Source organism: Aythya ferina (assembly GCF_964211825.1).
Source record: "Aythya ferina genome assembly, contig: HAP1_SCAFFOLD_141, whole genome shotgun sequence".
NCBI lineage: Eukaryota > Metazoa > Chordata > Aves > Anseriformes > Anatidae > Aythya > Aythya ferina.
Window position 1 is genome coordinate 167,896 of NW_028181384.1, and position 17,756 is coordinate 185,651.

The 17,756-nt window shown below is 45.8% G+C and overlaps 1 protein-coding gene and 1 pseudogene across 2 annotated transcripts; both read right to left on the reverse strand.

The window, feature by feature from the left end:
- Positions 1–7,488: 7,488 nt before the first annotated feature.
- LOC311428798 (zinc finger CCCH domain-containing protein 11A-like) lies at positions 7,489–8,848 on the reverse strand. The gene is made up of 3 exons (XM_084540076.1): positions 8,788–8,848; positions 8,312–8,373; positions 7,489–7,767 (listed from the first exon to the last, which is right to left on the reverse strand). The coding sequence occupies exons 1-3, from the start codon at positions 8,818–8,820 to the stop codon at positions 7,500–7,502; spliced, it is 363 nt and encodes a 120-aa protein (XP_084396202.1). The 5' UTR covers positions 8,821–8,848; the 3' UTR covers positions 7,489–7,499.
- Positions 8,849–11,779: 2,931 nt separating this feature from the next.
- On the reverse strand, positions 11,780–17,283 carry LOC311428802 (zinc finger CCCH domain-containing protein 11A-like; annotated as a pseudogene). Its single transcript has 10 exons — positions 16,863–17,283; positions 16,543–16,662; positions 15,640–15,763; positions 15,007–15,209; positions 14,246–14,365; positions 13,628–13,708; positions 13,223–13,333; positions 12,428–12,490; positions 12,060–12,161; positions 11,780–11,856 (listed from the first exon to the last, which is right to left on the reverse strand). The product of its transcript is annotated as a zinc finger CCCH domain-containing protein 11A-like (transcript).
- Between the last annotated feature and the right edge of the window lie 473 nt (positions 17,284–17,756).

A 17,756-nucleotide genomic window follows, 5' to 3' on the forward strand; every position in this document is an offset into this window, starting at 1 on the left:
AAACCTGCAACCAGTTCAAATTAGAGTGATTCTGAATCCTTTCAATAAAACGCTGCACATTTCTGTGCAAATTATTTCTGACTCTTCTGGACAAAAGTGGATGAAATAGTTCTTACAAATTAATAATAAAAGGTTGGAAGCTTTTACTCACACAAACACTAGTGAATTTTCCAGGAAATATTGTTTTGGCAGGGAATTTTCCCAAATCTAAAATAAAGAGAGGAAAAGTTGGGTTCTCATATTAGTTACTGCTTTTGACTGCTGGACAAAGGGAATAAAAACAGTAGTTAAGTGCAAGGTTTCCTTCTCTTCTTTAGTATGGATAGGAATCGTCACTTCGGACCTTTAGCACCTTCAGAAACACACCCAGTGCCATGCAGGTTCCTCTGCAGCTACTTCTAACAATTACTGGTGCTCCTTAGCATGGAAGTTTGACTCAAAACACTCTCCAGATTTAGCTCTTTTGACTGCCCAAGGAGCTCATCATTTTGCTTGTTGCCTTCCATTTTCCTGAACAGACCGGGAACGCTGTTCAGAATCTGAATGGATCTGGTCTAAGGAATGGGAAGAAAGCAAAACCAACGATACCTTGCAGTATTCCAAATTCCAAAAAAGCAGTCTCATTTTAAAAAGGACCTCAAAAGCTTTTTTTTTTTTTAAACTGACATCTGCTAACAGAGCAATCCAAGCACTAAACCAACTGAAGTTGCCCCTGAAAGCCTGAATAAAAATGAGTAACTCTGGTGCACTCAGCAGGTCTGTAATAGAAGTTGGTAAGGGTTTTAGATTTCTTTTTTTTGCTCCAGGGTGCTGGTAAAATTTTTGCATTAAGAGATTTTGAACCTTTTGTACCAAAGAATTAGAGATGCGCTACAGTGCCAGTAGCTGGGGGTCTGGAAATACACACCAACAAGTGTCATAAGCTTTGCCTTTGCTGAAGGAAGATGAATAGTACAAAGAAAATCTGTCTAGTTTGTTTTACAGGCTTGTCTTTCTCAGTACGGAACAAACTGACCTCCCTGGTCGAACTTTGCAGTGCCTATTCTGCCTTTGTCCTGCAGAGAAGAGCAAGAAAGGAACAAATCTATTTTTGCACCCCAAAAACACATTAGAGGAGGATTATCACACCCACCTAAGGGTACTGCCTTGTTTGTTTATAAAGCACAAAGCATTTCTCTTGGACAGTCTCTCTTGCTGGCCTCTTTTGTGCCTTCCATTTATAATAAAGATATTAAGATGCTTACCCCTTGCTTGTTTTTTTTTTTTTTGTTTGTTTGTTTGTTTGTTTTTTTAAAGAACAGTGGAAGTGGAGAGTCGGATGACAAGCAAGAACAAACACTAGAAACTCCTTGTTCTGCCCCTGCTTTTTAATCACCCAGCATCACCCCGGCTGCAAAACAGCCTCTGCTGATTTACCTGCTTGTTAAAGCACCCCACAGGCTGCAAGTGCGGTGTGCTAGGTGTCAAGTTATATTTAACGGTGCACACGTAACCATTCATCTTCCCACAGTCGAAGCACAGAACAGCCTCTTGCTAACAGAACTCATCCCTGCTGCTGCAAGAAACCTCAAGGCCTGCAGGAAAACCTCAAGCTAAGAGTTCCAAAGCAAAAGCAGAAAACGCATCATTTGTACTCTTTCTATTTGAGGGAATTCTAGCTGCTAAACGCTGCCTACATCTGAGGGCACGTTCTGAGGCTGCCGGGAAGGACACTCAACACCCACTGACAGCAGGAGTGCAAAGATGCCAGCCAAGAAGGCAAAGGTTAGAGCTGAACGCTGCCTCAGCTTCCTCCAGCAGCCAGCTGGGGGTCACCTTTCACCACGCTCTCTGAGACTCGGAGCCCCGAGTTACCGCAGCCGCCACGTACAGCTGCTCCTTGCTGGCCCAAACTACTTGAAGAGTCTTCAAACTTCAGGGACCTGTTTTATGACAGCCTCAAGATCAAATTCATCTGTTCCTGAAGGCGCTGATCGTCCTGCTGTTTCTGTAGCTGTCAAAGAACAATCCTGAACTGAGGCACTCGTCTGATCAGACAGTGCTTCGGCACAGATTTGTCTTTAGCTTGACACATCAAGGTGAAGAGGAATCGATTCTTGCAAGCAACCTCTCAAGCAGGGATCTAATAAGGTGACCAAAACGACAGATCTGTTGTGCAGATCTGAGCACGTCACTCTGCAGGGAATCACTTTCAAGCCTAAGATGTTTCACCCATCTCCCTGCCCCAGAGCGACACAAGGAAAGCTCTTAAGTAATTGCTAACCTCTTCTCAGTGCTCACGAGTCCCAAATCACTAATTTTACAATATATAAACCATGGCAGCTGGCACCTAGTTGGCACACGGTGACACTGCACACGTTGGCAGTGTCGTCAGGAGCTGGAAAGTCAGGGGTGAGGGGGTTAAGGGAAAACCACACATCAGTTTAGCAACTTGGCTCCCGTAGGATACTTCCTACGGCAGGACTTTTAGCAAAGTCCCTCCCTCAGAGGGACCTGCTGGCTAATTAAAACGGGACTTCTGCTGGAGCAGTCAGAAGGCAGCAGGGTATCAGGAGATATCCAGTGGGCATCACTGTCAGTCTGTGGCAGTTTGGGGTCCAGGTATCAGTGGTTATGTGTGGTTTTCTCTGCTTCACTTTCTCCAAAGCTGTGAAAAAATAGTTCTTTTACAGCACTGTACAGTCACACTTTACGGATGGAACCAGCTGCATCCACTTCCAGTACGACGGTGTTGGAAAAAGGTGCCTTTGGTGGTCAGGAGCACAACAGCTCTGGTGAGGTGTTATTTAAGTGTGTTCTTACATCTGAGTTTCCTCATAGCAGTATGGAGCTGAGGGGGTCCGGGTTTCCCAGGTAAGATTGATGGTTTTTCTCCTACCAAGCACCAGCTCAGTATACAAAGCTCTGTTAATAACACCCAAGCGTGTAGATGTTAAACTGAAACTGCTTTTAAACCTATTTGTTGTTACGAAAATAGCTTCATACACCATCTTCACAGGGTAAAAATTCACATGGAAGGACAGAAAAACCCAGAAGCGCTTCCTGAGCTTCACTTTACCAACAGCACCATCGGATTTAGATCCTGGCTGCCAGGCCAGGATGCAGGGTCTGTAAGCATTGCTGCGATGTGCAAGTGCCAAGGCAGGTTTCTGGCCTGCCCTGAATAAAATACCTTTTTTTTTTAATACAAACAGCGTGCCAGGTACGCTGTAATGCCAATGTGCCAGCTCAATAGAGGATGTCAAACAACAGAGGCGTTTATCCTAATTTCTGGCATGAAAACACTTTTAACAGCATTCTTTTCATGAAGAAACCCCTCTCTATCTTCTCCAATGCTCCAGGATCTGCTGCAGCTGCAGCAGCCGCGCTGGTACAACCCACATCTTTGCCAAATCTTTTCAGTAACTGTGCTTTACCTCGGCAATGTTGAGGTCACTCCTCTTCCTCCTCCAGCTGAGCAAGCAGCTCGCTGGCTCTGCCACACCGCAGGTGCGGAAGCGAAAGCTGGGAACACAGGAGTCAAACTCTCAGTGCTCACGAAGCCACCAGGGCAGAGGGCTGACACAGAGGCACCCCGGATCCGCTCTCCCTCCCCGCTGCGAGGCTCACAGCAGCCCCAACCCGAAGCGCACACAATGCTTCGCATGGTGATGTCACCGCTGATTCTGAGTCCCCACGTGAGGATCTGCCTCACCACTCTCAACGTTGGTGTTTTTTTTTGTTTGTTTGTTTGTTTGTTTGTTTTTCTTTTAAACATTCTCAGCTTATGGGAAACCATCAGGTAAACCACAGATCGCTAGGGAAGAAGGCCCACACGAGGGAAGTCCGTGCTTTTCTTCCAGGCAGTGGCACGTGCTTTAACACGCCGCGTTCGACAAAGCAGCTCTCCCCGTTTTGCTCAGTGGCAACAGGCACGACTGCAACGCACACAGCTGTAGGCAGCACCTGCAGGTCCCAAACCCTTAACCCGTTTTTAGAGAGCACCAATTTTTTAAGTAGTGCTTTTCCCTTAATCCATGACCCCTTCTTTCCTTTATTTCTATCGGGTGGCTCTCCTCCATTTTCCTCCTCAGTGTCTGAGCAGACACTGGGAATCATTTCCGGAGGAAGGGCACTGCTGAAGCTCCTCCATCTACTCTCCGAGAAAAGAGAGTATGTTAAAGAATACATCTTTCCTTTCTTTTCCCTTTTTTAAATACAATTTCTGAAATCAACGCTGCGGCCTGGCAGCAAATACCTACGGGACTAAAGATGATTCCTCATCCTCACTGTAACGTTGTAGTTTACCTCCAAACGAACCCATCTCCCCAGGAAGCGGCCATTTGAGATGGGAAGGGGCAGAGCAAGAGGAAGCTCTCCTTAGCCTAGCTCTTCCCCCAACACCACCTCGCCACCCAGCACCAAATTCAACTCACCTGCTCCACCCGATCACTCGAACGGGCGTCCGACGCTGGCACACGCCGCAGCGGTGGTTCTTATGTGCCTTAAATCACCTCTCCGCAGAATATCTCGGGTCTGTATGCTCAAATAACGCAGTATTTGAGAAATAACGCCCAGAGCTCACACTCTGAGTGCAGCCCAACAGCACCGAAGCACCGGTAGGCTAAACATTCCGAACCTGGCAACAAGGCTGACCCAAGCAACAGCACGGAACCCTTCTGCACCTTCAGCGTGGACATCAGCGTAAGGAAACACAGACCTCCTCGATCCAAATTTTAAGCGAGAAACGCAAAAGGTCACCCAACCGGCTTGTTTTCAGCAAGCTAAAGGAGAAATTAAGGCAACAACCGGGTGCATCCAGAGTTAGTCAGATCCTGAAGGCAGTTCCTTGGGGGAACGGAGGAGCAACGCGCCAGATGAGGGCTGCCTTACAGCGTGCCCCTTAGAGGCACTGCTACGGAAGGAAGGCAGAAGGTTGGAACTCGAAAGAACTCGCAAGGTGCCCGTTAAGGGGGAAATCTTTCATTTTTTTCTCAGCAGAACCTCCCCACTTCCCCCCCTCCCCCCAAGAAGGCAGCCCGGGGACTCTTTGCTTCCTTAGGGAGAGGGCAGGGACGGGGCAGGGTGGTGGGACAGATGGCCAGAGGGTCGGATGGATGGACAGACAGCCGGACAGAGGGCCCAGCAAGGCCTGAGGAAGGGCTCAGGAGCAGGAGGGAAGGGCAGGGCGAGGGGAAGGGCAGAGAAGTACAAATCTTTTTTTCCTTGTGATAACTTTTCTTGACCAAAAAACACGATTGTGAATGAGGCAAAATGAAAGATGAAACATGGGGACGTGCGGATACTCACGATGATGCAGCCTTCTATCTGCATGTTCACCTGCTCATAGAGCCACACCTGGATCCTCGACCTCTGCAGAACGAAGGAGGAGAGTAAGTCGGGCCACAAACACTGAGCACTTTTGTTCTCTCATGTGTTCAGAAATACCTGCTAGCCACAGCCACGACAGCTCCCAAACGCTCCGAGGAGCAACTCTCAGGGGCAGTTTCAATGAGCAATCTGACATTTGAGCGTTATACCATCGGGTGAATACTACACGTTTGGTGAAGAACACGTTTCCAGTCACAAGGGAACACCCCTGCACGCCCGGCTACACGAGGGGGAAACGCCGGGCTCCTTGTGCCCACCAGCACGCCGCACAGCTCTCCATCCCCCACAAACCCGTCCCGGGACACGGCCAGGAGCCGAAAACTCACCGAGGGGAATCCCCAGACCCTCCCCACTCCCCCCACACCTCCCAAATCCCCATCCCCGCCCCCTCCCCGCGGTACTCACGTTCTGCAGGTAGCGGAAGATGAGGTTCTGGGGCGCTGCGTTAAGGGCTCAGCACGGGGACGACAGTTCCGGGCTCGGGACAAGGCCCCAAACCCCACAGCGAGGCCTCAGGGCCCCGCGACAAGGCCTCAAGGCCCAGGCTGAGCCCCCAGGACCCCAGATCCGAGACCCCTGAGGTCCGAGCCGCCCCCCACCCACCTCCCCGGCACCCCCAGCCGCAGGAAGGATACGATGGGCTGCACCATCACCTTCTGCACCTTCTGGTCCTGCTCGCGGTACGCCGTGGCTGCCGCCACCTCGCCGCTCCTGCTCCCAGCACCGCAGGCAGAAGAGGCGAAGGCTGATGGTAGAACAGGGCTTGGGGTGAAGGGAAAGCGAGGGCAGGTGGGTGCAGTCTCTGAGCTCTCCTCCTCCTGATTTTGCTTTTTCTCCCCCATTACTGAGCTGGCAGAAGTCCCCGTGAAGTCCTTTGGCACGATGAAGGCCTGCGTGAGCTCCAGCAGCAGTTTCGTCGGCGGAGGTTTTCCCTGGTGGGGCCGGGGCGTCACAGCACACACACACACACACACACACACACACAGAGACGCGTGGTTTTGTCCAAACATTAAGTATTTACAACAAATTCGACAAGCGCTTTTCCTCTGCCAGCAGCAAATGCCTGAGGGCCCCCACAGCTTCACAAATCATAGCGGGAAGAGCCTACCGTGCTGCGAAAAGTTCGGAAAATAATTCAAAATTGACCTGCTAGGGGAAAAAAAACGATGGCTGGTGGCAGGGTACACAATACACCTGAATCTCAGCTCTGTCCTCCGCAGGGTCAGTGCCCATGCCCAAGCGCGATGCTGATGGCACCCGAACATTTGCTGTAGCAGGCAGCAGAGCCAGCAGCTCAGGGGAGCAAGTTTTAAAACCAAGAGGCACTTAAACAACCTTTCATCGACCCCGTAACTGCGGCAGAGTCCCGACTGCTCGCCCCGGAGTCCTCACACCAGCAAAAAGCACCAACCAAAGCCTGGGGGAACTTTGGTACAGCACAAGAGAAGGGAGTGGGGGTAGCGGAGCCGCATGGCAGAGCTGCTGCTTTTCACCATTTGATCCTCCCTGATAATTGAAAGGAAGGCTGGGTGGGCTGACCCCCACCCCCACTCCTGGCAGCAAGTTTGGTCCACAACACACTGCAATAACGATTCTGCTCCCTCCCACCCCTACAGCTTCATCATCTGACACGGGTACAGTCAAAACAATGGCATACACGAGTAAAAGTCAAGAGTTGACATAGTAACTCCAGGATTTGGCTATCAACTGTCCGAGAAATCAGAACACCGAAGCTTCACAATGTGCCCAACATCGAGTTGTGCCAAGGGCGGAGGAAGGAAGAAGCTTTACGTTTCAGCCTTCAGAGCATCGCTCCATCAGAAGATCGATTTGTAGCCACCATGGCGTGCCAATGGAGATCTTTCTGTGCCAAAAGAAGTGCTTTGTCCTCTCAATATCGAAGGTAACCACCTATAGTTACAGAACGGATGCACAAGACCTTAACTCTGACCAGCAGGGAAATTTAGGACAACTGAGTGCAGATCCTGCCAATTTCTACCACTTTGGACCGTGCTTTAAGTCTCATTGCAAAGCCTCAGTTAGAAAAAGGATCACCTCAGGGTATCTAACAAGAAGAACAGTTTTAATTTTTTTTTTTTTTTTTTAATTCTACCATAGGACTATGCAGTTCAACTGTCAATCATCTCGGAGAGTTCAAGGAGGAGGTCATCCTCGTCCTTCCCTGGGTCTAAGTCGATTTCGGCTTCCAGTCTGCCTCCTGAGATTTCCCAAAGTAGCTTCTCAAAATCTTCATCCGCAGATAAGGGCGCGTTCCCTGTGGAACTCAGCCAGCGTGTCCGTGCCTCTTCTAGCTGGGAAGAAGCTGAGGTCGAGGTCTCGAGATCCATCTCCATCTGCTCCTCAAATCTTTCCGGGCTTCCAAGACGCACTTCAGGTCTTGGGAGAGCAAGAAAGAACAATCAGGATATGCCATTTCTTAACGGGAAATCCCTTTCCTGCAAACCGGCTCTTAAAACTGTAGGCAAGCCCTCCTACGCTTCAATCTTACACAGGGATTGTTATCAATCAACCCAGGGCTACATTTAGAGCCCGATGCGTTACCAGGTACATTTTTCAGTCTGGGGGTTTATCTGTGAAGCCAGGGCACCTGGAGTTGAGGTGGCATTCTTGAGGACCAAAAGGCAGAGGACACTACTCATCATCTATCACCTCACGAGGAAGTAGAACTTCACCTCATCCTCGTTCAGGTATTCAGACAACCCAAGAAGTCACCGGAAAGCTGTGCTGACTTGCAGCATTTCAAGAAAGCCTAATTAAGCAATCCTGCTAGCTGCTAGAAAGTGGTTTCAGGTGACTTATTCCTTTGATGGATTTGGGCTTTAATTATCTCAGAACCCTCATTTTTTCCCACATGTGACAGAACTTATGTTTCCCTGGGGATATACACTGATTAAGAAAAAGAACAAGTTGGGGTTGTCACCTGTTTGGGGGATTTTCTTCAAGTCTGATGGCTGGGACGTGCTCCGGCACGTCTGAAACACCCTAGAAAGCAGCAAAACAGTATTTATGACACATGGGTAAAAGATTCCTTAATAGCTTTTTCCTCCACACTGCTTCTCCTCTGGCATTGCGGAGCCGTGGCCAAAATACAAAACCAAGGTGCTCCTGAAGAAAGTTCACATTCACCTGGAGGTTACTCATGATCTTGTGTCTTTTAAGAGCATGGCATTAATGGACAAAATCCCCCACACCAGAGAAATCACAGCATCAGAGTACCGGTTAAAGAGTGCCATTCATCTCATAAATACAGAAGGGTTCTACAAGCATCCTGGAGACAGCTACTGGATTTCAAAGGAAACAGAAGGCCTGCAGAACGTTTGAGTTTTCCACCTTTTCAAATAGAGGAGGGTAGAAATTTAACAAGGGATCCATCGCTGCATTAGCCCCTGGCCTTACCATGGCTGCTTTTCTGGCTGGAGGTCCCATCATGTCAGCATCAAAGGCAGTCTGTAGTTCCACAGCTGCTATGACAGAGGGATAACTCCCAGGTGCCTTACGTTTCAGTGCCTTCTTCTTGGGGAAAGTGACTTTCCCACGCGAAGGCTTCGCAGGTGTCATAAAGTTGGCTAGAGTAAAAGGAAGAGAGAACTGATACAGTCTTGCTCTGCCTCAGGAAAAATCCAGGTTCTCTTAATCATTTCCACAGTCCTTCTACACACTTAAATGCATTTGGCCAGCACAATTACACCGCCATTGCCTGGATTCTCAGGAATCTTTTCCACATAGGAAACTCTGTCTACCAACAATCCATACAAAGGAACAAAGAAACCGAAGAGCTACAGTAAATAATAATCCAGGACAAGGGAAACCTCAGACACATAGCAATCCTAAGTGCAAGCTAGGTTCACAAATATAGACGGCTTTTATATTTAAAGTCCTGCTCCCGCTAGGAAAGGAAAAAGCAGCAGTTATAGTAGGACAAGAGTGTATGCAACTGTTGTACCAGCTTCCTCTCCCTTGTAGTGATGTCCCACAGTTAAGTTGTTCTACAAAGTCCACATTTGTAGTGTCATTTTCTAGTCTCCCGTTCCTTACCTAACATCTGGCTGGCAGGAAAAGAAACAAACTAAGAAAAAGAAAGTACACCCTTCGCTTCGTAGCACTGCGTGGCAAAATGCACCCAGCCAGAGTTACAGCATGAGAATTGTCATCTTCTGTCTGTATTTCAGAAGAAAACCTAAGTAACTCTTAACCTTCAACACTTACTTTTAGCTTCCTGGCCCTGAAATTGAGCTGCCACTTTCCCTGCTGGTTCAGTATTGAAGAAGCCAGCAGTAGATTTGACAGCAGCTTCCTCCTGCCGAAGCTTCTCTTGTTGTTTTCTCTGTTGCCACTTCTCCCACTGTCTCTCTTCAAAGCTCTTCTCTGGACATTTACGAGTTCCACTCTGCTGAGTGGGCTAGAAGGAAAGAAAAGGAGTGCATGAATAGGACAAAAAAAAAAAAAAAATCCGTGGAGATTTCGTTAAGAAAATCTGATCAGCAATCCCTCCAAAATGGTCTTGATGTGGAACAGCATATTAATATTGTTCAGGTTACTGTTGTGTTTTTTTTTCTCCATAAAATTCTGCCTGTAACAAGAGCCATGCTTTACTACGGACACAGTCTCACATATCTGCAATATCCACTATGGCAAGCTTCTTTAAACAGCTAGGGTGTTCTGCTGTACATCTATTTATCACATTCTTTTTAAGCAGCAGAAAGTCATACAAGTTCCCCTATACAGTATCCACTGACAGATTGATTTCCTTGAACACAGAACTCTGGCCTTCTGTATTAAATCCTTCATGTCTGACAGATCAAGTCAGTAAGAACAAAAAGAATTCCCTCCACGTTAACTGTGTAGATTTCAGCTGGTGCTAACAGGGTTTCTTTGTTGCTGTGGTATAGACAGACTGATTCCAAGTTTGAGGATTACAGAGCTGTCTGGAAATGCTGCTGGCGATAGGATTTAGACTGCACTGCAGCTCCTACCAGCTGCTGAAGGGTAAGAACACACTCAAGAGGGTGGCACACGGTGAGTAACAAAACTTGTCAGAATTATCAGAAATTGTACGAATGTACGTGTGTCTTCACAGAGGACTCACCTGTACATCAGGTCCAGAGGAAAGTTTAGGAAAAGGCCGGTTCAATTCCACTGCCTTCTTTTCTTCTTTTTCAGGTGCTTTAAAAAAAGACAAAAAAAAGTGTTGTCAACGGCAGAAATAAAGAAAGCTGGGTACTTGTTTCCTTTGTGCATTTATTTCCTTGTGTCCCATGAGAGAGAGAGAGAGAAAGGCTACAATGTGCAAGCCATTCAGCATTTATCCATGAAGCAGATCCTGAGCAAACTGAACTTGCTCAATATGGGAAGCACCTCACTGGGGCAGGCATTAAAGCATCTTATTACCTGTTAGTTTTGTGCTCCATAAAGATTTCTGCTCTGCTGGGGCAGGTCCGGGTTGTGCTGAGGGAGCTGGCACATCTCCTTCACTCTGCTGCATCCGCAGAGCTTTCTCACGCTTTATTTCTTCCAAGGTTTTAACACGCACTTCTCCTTCTGGCTTGACTTTTCCTGCCGGCTCCTTCGCCTGCCCTTTGCTGGGCCCGGACAGAGCGAGCTGCTTCTTGGACTCACCCTGAATTTTGCTCTTGCTATGGCATTCTCCTGCTTTTTTCTTCTCTTCTACCAAGCGATTATTCTTTTTTTCAGACAAGGCTTCAGAGAAAGTTTGGATGCGACCTGCACGAGCAGCTCTTGCCCCTGCGCTGGAATCTTCAGTTTTACCATGCCCTTCAGCCTGGGCTTTGGCTTGAGTTTCGCGTCTCTGAAGAGCTTTCTCGTGACGGATTTCCTCCAGTGTTTTCACATGGATCTCTCCCATCGGCTTAGCAGCCTTCCCTGTCATCATCAAGAAATGAGGAGAAGCACCAACATCTAAAGAGAGTCCAGCAATATTTTAAGTCTCCAAAATTTGTCAGAGCACTAAGGAAAACTCATCTTGAGCGTTCCCAATAATGCATCTTAGAACAATATCCTTAGGACAACATTCTCCTCTTCCTCTGAGCCACTTGTATTTTGAAGACCAGCCCTATCCAGAGAGAACTGCTACACAGAAATGCTGCTTTACTTTATTACTTTTTCAGACTGCATTTCAAATTCCTGCTCCTGGCAGTGGTTCTATTCTAATTGTACGTAACGGTTCACAGAAGCAGCTAAAAACCTTGACAAGGCACAAGTAGAAAATAAACACACACCTAGAGCCAGAGTTCTGATAGTGGCTGTCAGAAGAGCTTCAGCACTCAAGCAAGAGGCGTCAGTTCTTTGTTTTCGTTTAAATTAGTTTGTAGGGATGTATGAAAGCAGTCCAAGTTCGTGGAAAGGAAGGAGGAGAAAGCACATTTAATATCTAGCTGTTACCTCTCTCAGTACTGGTCTGCTTAGGAGGTAATCCCAGCCTGTCCTTCAGAGACTTGGGAACTCGAACTGCAAAACAGAAAAAGAACGAATTAGGGAGGCTGCATAATGTCAACTTCAGGTTCACATTTCAAAACAAGACAGGAAAGGTGACTTTGAATCCCAGTGATTACGACCTCAGCCAACATGCAAAAAGAAACATCACTGGAAAAGGACAAACAGAAAGACTAAATACGAAACCCAGGAATCCAATCCAGATGCCCGTTTAGTACCTGTCTCTCTCTTGGGTGCTTTGTCAGCATTTCCCGGAGCCTCTACCTTCTTCCCCAGCCTTTCAGCAAGGCTGCGCTTCACTGGAAGGCTGCTTACATCATCTTCAGAGAAAACAAGGAATATTGTAAGAACTTTTCTTTGCAGGAAGGTTTGAGAACAGTCAACAATAAGCTTCTCTTTTTCAAGCATATTTTCATAGAATTGCCTTTCAGCTGCTAAATGATTTATTTATTTATTTATTTGCCATTTCTGCCGTCAACACAGATCTCCACTGCAATGTATTTTCCTTTCATACACCACAAATAATCTTTAATGCAGTCATATATAGAAGGCAGCACCTACGTAACAGCTCGTAAAAAGTTCTTACCCGCGGAGGCTTTCCGTTTTCCTTGTCTATCAGCAAGATCTACTCGAACCACAGGTTCCTCCCCTAAAACAAAAGGGAATTTTTTTTTTCTATTTCACAGAAACCAGTAGCCAACAGAAATAGTATCCTGTTAGCCCATGTCCAAAAAACCCCAGTCAGACACTCTTTTGACAGCTAAACCACATAAACTCATATTTTAACTATAATTAACATAGAAAAAAATATTAATAGTCTCAGTGCTTGCTTCAAATTCCAGCTGAGATAGTAGAGAGTGAATCTGAGTCTGCTTGACACCTATACTTTGTGCAGAACAAAGCTGCATAAGCAAGCAAAATATTCTTAGGTACAAATGCTGAGAAATATTCCTTTCTAAGGTGAATGTCTACGAGTAAAAGTACTTCCACACTTTTTTCCCTTTAAAAGGCATTTGCACAGCTCTAAACAATTTATATACAAACTCCTGTCATACTGCGTCCACACCTGCCACTGTACGCCTCTTTAATGCTTCAGAAATTGCTTCTTATATAGCACTGGCTTCTACAGCTCTTTCTTCTCGTTACTCTTCTGTTTTTCAGTTACCCCCCTATTTGCATACTGACACTTTTTTTTTTTTCTCCTGCCGCTGCACTTAACCTGAGCACCAAATCTTTCCAGTACAACCAGGGACTTTAAGCATAAAAGCACGTTTTGAACAGAAGGCAGCACCAGAAGGCTAACATGGGTGAATTGTTTTAAGTATTGCTTAACCCTCCAGTTTAGGAGTAATGAAATCAAAACAAAAGCATTCATTATTACCTTTCTTGGAAGACACTGTCACAGTTCTCACCACTGTCCGGACATTTTCCTCTTCTGGAGCAGGAAAAATCATAGAATCAACGGGACGAAGAGAAGATCTTGAAGAACCTTCTGTTCAGAGCAACCAAAACGTAAGGAAGTTTGCCCAACATAAAAAACTATCACAAAGAACAAAAAACTTTAAATGATTTGTTACTGTCAAAAATACAGCAAGCAGAGCATGTAAAGAAGAGAGGTGACTAATTTGCCTCTGATTGCCCTTTGAACTCCCATTTAGAATACCAGCTGGCTGAGAATCAGGTTGCTTTATGCCCCCAGCTAAAAATGGAAGTCTGTCCCTCAAGCAGCTCCCAGTCACCATCACCTGCCGTGAACAGGATAAGAAAGTAGGGAATATTAACTCACCACCGTGTCTCTTATTTTTTTCCTTCATCTTCTGCCATTTGATTTCCTCAAGTGTTTTTATTCCAAAATTCAGATTGCCCTCTGAAAACAGGAAACAGTTCATGAGACAGGCTTAGAGGCACTCACTGAGGACCACAGGTCCTCAGGCTTCTTAGCGCTCAGGAACTTTCTGAAGTATTTCGAATAAAGCCTGTCAACACTCCTCACAAGTGAAAGAGCCATAGAACCAATGGCATTTTGCCCCTCCTTTCATCCTTCAGGGTTCAAAATGTAGTTTTAATTTTAATCCATTTACACGATATTAGATCCACATTTTAATCCATTTACACGATATTAGATCCCTCTATCGTTAGATATGGCTTATCAACAGTGGTTGCAAGGCTGCACGTGCAGCCATTTAAACTCCATGCTGTGGCCCTGTTTTGTTCTCCAAAAGTAAAGAAAAGGAGTTCACCTTTCTGACCCAATGGGCACATGATGGTATTAATGGCAGAAATGAGATCATGGAAATAACCGACTCCATTCAGCACCCCTACATTTTGTTGTGTTTTTACACCACGCTGCTTTTGACTTAACTGTCAAGTTCTTCTGATTTATCCTACTAAGGTGCTGGCATACCTTGTTTAGTAGTAGTAGAACTGCCTTTCCGAGTGGAAATCACCCGTAATCCATTTTTGCCTTCCGCAGCTGGATGCTGGACGGGAGTTTTAGTTTCTTCTCCTTCCTCAGAAAGTTGGTCTGAAGGGGAAAAATCGATTCAGTTATGCATAGACCAGGTTGGTCATGATTACGTAGCTCATGCAGTGACACTTCAGCCCATGGTTCATATAAAAAACTTTGTTGCTGTTTTGTTTTTTTTGTTTGTTTGTTTGTTTGTTTGTTTGTTTGTTTTTAAACAGCTACACTGACCTGATGAACTCCTAAGTAGAATACACTAGGACAAAACATCTAGGACTCTAGATTCTCTCTGCAGCTTTAACTACTACACAACACATTGCTCTTCAGACAGAAAAAAGAAATTTCCTTCCTAGTTTCACATAGAACTTTACACAAAAGACCAGCTAAAGCCAGGAGTGGTTCTAAGCTTTCCTCCAACGTTTCAGCTTCTGTCCACTGACTGCCAGACAAAGCCACCAGTGACCTGGCCAGACTGCCTGCCCTATCGCTAGTCAGACCTCAGGTCATCTGTGATTTATACATTCATTTACAGCACAGATTCCTTCCAAGAACCAAAGATTTAACACATTCATTTACAGCACAAATTCCTTCAAGAACCAAAGATTTAACACATTCATTTACAGCACAAATTCCTTCAAGAACCAAAGATTTACACAATCATTTACAGCACAAATTCCTTCCAAGAACCAAAACATGCTCACCATCATCATCTTCATCATCATCTGCAGCATTGATTACAACTGGAGGGTGTGTAGGGCTTGGGACATTTTCAGAGTTTTCCACTTTCGTCACCCCCTTAGCTGTGGAGAGGGATTTGACTGGACAGAAAGTTTGTTTTGCTGCAGTGACATCTGAGCCACTTTCAGATCATCGTCCGCGCACTCAGGCGGACTTGGCAGTGTAGCTAGAGGAAGACGAGGATCATCGGTAATATGGCAGTTTAAAACTTTGACCACAATGCAAAGAGATGGTAGCAAAGGCAGATAACCCACACAGACAACGAATTCAGCATCTCCTTTTGCCCATCCCATCACTGCTTACACCGTGAACAATGATTTCCCTTCCAACAACAACACATCTCCCTACCACCCAGCAAAAGAGGAAACAACAGGAAGCAAACTGCAAGGCAAACATCACACAAAGCAAAGAGAAGCTGAGCACGAAAGCAGAAAACAAACACCAGCAGTACACTCGGTGCAGTACACCTATGACTGCAGACCTTTTCCTGCCCTCACAAATGAACAGTTACCTGACGCCCCCTACAGGATTGGCACCCACTAAGTACTACTCAAAATTAATTCTTCAGCGCTTAAAGAAAAAGGACCTAAACTCACTCTTGCTTGGTGGTAAGAATTGTCCATCGATGTAACGTCCCTTTGCATGATGAAAAGCACAGTTGGCTTTCTGACAGCCTCCCGGCTGGTTCTCCCAGTAGCAAGGAATCTCACTGCGCTTTTTCTGAAGACAGAAAGAAAGAAAAGCTCGTGATAACATGCACCTGAGGCTTGCAAAGAGATGCACAGCTCCAGATCGTGACAGCTGTCACAACACAGTGCTGAAACATCATTCCAAAGGTCAGTTTCTCAGTTAAGTGTAGTATTTCTGGGCATATTCACAAAGTTTGCATAAGCTGTAACCACTATGCACATTTAGTTTGGTCATCACTCAGTTTGAGAAGACAGGCACTCTCAGACATCAGTTGAGGGTGGCTTAAACTAATACACCTAGGATTATACTAGGATTATTCAGAGGGAAAAAGAACATCTGAAATTGCCTAGGCTAACCCTGTCTAGAACTACTTCTTGGACACTTAGTTCTGCTGCACCTTTAACTTTCCCCACTTCCTACCCCAGGCAGCTACAACAGCGTTATCTGAAGGACTGTGGGTCAGAAGACACCTGATAGTTCATTATCAAGCCTGCTCCCATGAGGATAGAACAGCCTGTTTATTACCCCCCTGCTCCAGCAGGTTTTAGCAGTCTATTTAACAGCTATTCTGCATCTCTTGAGAAAACTGTCAGCATCTAATAAAAAAAAATAAACAAATATCTTGCTAAGACATACCTAAGGCATTGATTTTATTTCCCTCTGCTTCCTCCCACCCCCCCTCTTGGTAACAGAAACCAGTATGATTTTGAAGCAAACAAATCTATCCTGCAAAAGCACAATCAGTACACCTACGGCACTGAAAAATGCTTTTGTGGATTTATTTTGAGAACACATTGTTAGGCACTCACGTCAATTTCCATGTGTCTGAATCGGCAGACATTCCTGAAACAACGACCCTTCTGCCACAGCTTGCAGACCGTCTCATTGCCCAGAGCAGCTTCGCAGTGGCGGTAGGCACATTTGTCTCCCTGGAACCAAAAGGAAACCAACAAGGAAAATAGAGTACAGCCTCAAAAATGGCCATGCTGCTGCCTAATGGTGCTACAACTGAATTCACAATCTATCTGGTTCTCAAGTTAACCAAAGACCAGTGTGCTTCCTCCTCCTAATCTACTCCTTCCTGAAAAAAAGGGGGAAAAAAAGCAAAGCAAAGGAAAGCCAGCCATACCTTGCTACAGGTAGAATAGAAATAGAAGTAGCAATCGTCTCCTTGTTTAGACATGCCGACGAGTTCTGCTAACAAGCTCGGGTTCTCTCCACAGGGACTTCCTCTGCTCTTGGAGAGAGCTGTCTTCACCCTTGCTTGGGCTGAAAGTCTTCTACTGGCTTGTGATCAGTGAAATCTTCTTTTTAAAAGTAACCCGAAAGAAAGTAACAAGTGAAAAATAATGAGGAACCAACATTTTTCCAGCTTTCTTCAGTTAATCAAATCAAGTTATCAGTCTCTCAAAGAGAGCAAAGCCTTGAAATCAGCTGTTACATGAACTAACTAAATATTAAAGTTCTGTAAAGCTGCCAGGAGCTTTGTCAGCAAGCGTTCTCTTCCACATCCTCAATAATATGACTTGGAGCACATCTGGAAGCCTGAAAACGGAGTCACTCCTTAAAAAAACACCTGATGATACATGCGAGTCAATAATCAACTATGGCTACAAATAACTTCTCTAGAACACAGTTAGGACGCATTAAACAGCACGTTCCAGGCCCTGTGGGTCTTCGATTTCACCTACCTGGACAACCTCAGCAAAGTTATCGATCTTCAAAGGCTTCCAGTTAACTGCTCCTGTAGGCCGAACCAAGACTGAATCCGTGAATTAATAATAAAGGGGTAGGAAGAATTTTCCTCCTCACTTTGCCAAGGGAACCTCTCATCCACAATTCAAACATAGGATGCGCTTTTAAACAGCTTATAACTAAGAGAGGAAGCAAGTCCATTTGAATGCTCTCTCAGACTGGATGCAGCCAGGGTTAGTTAGCTCTTCAAAAAAATAAAAACCAAAAAGCAAAACAAAACAAAAACAAAAAAAAACCAGCGCATTTAGAGATGAACTCGTGATTCAAA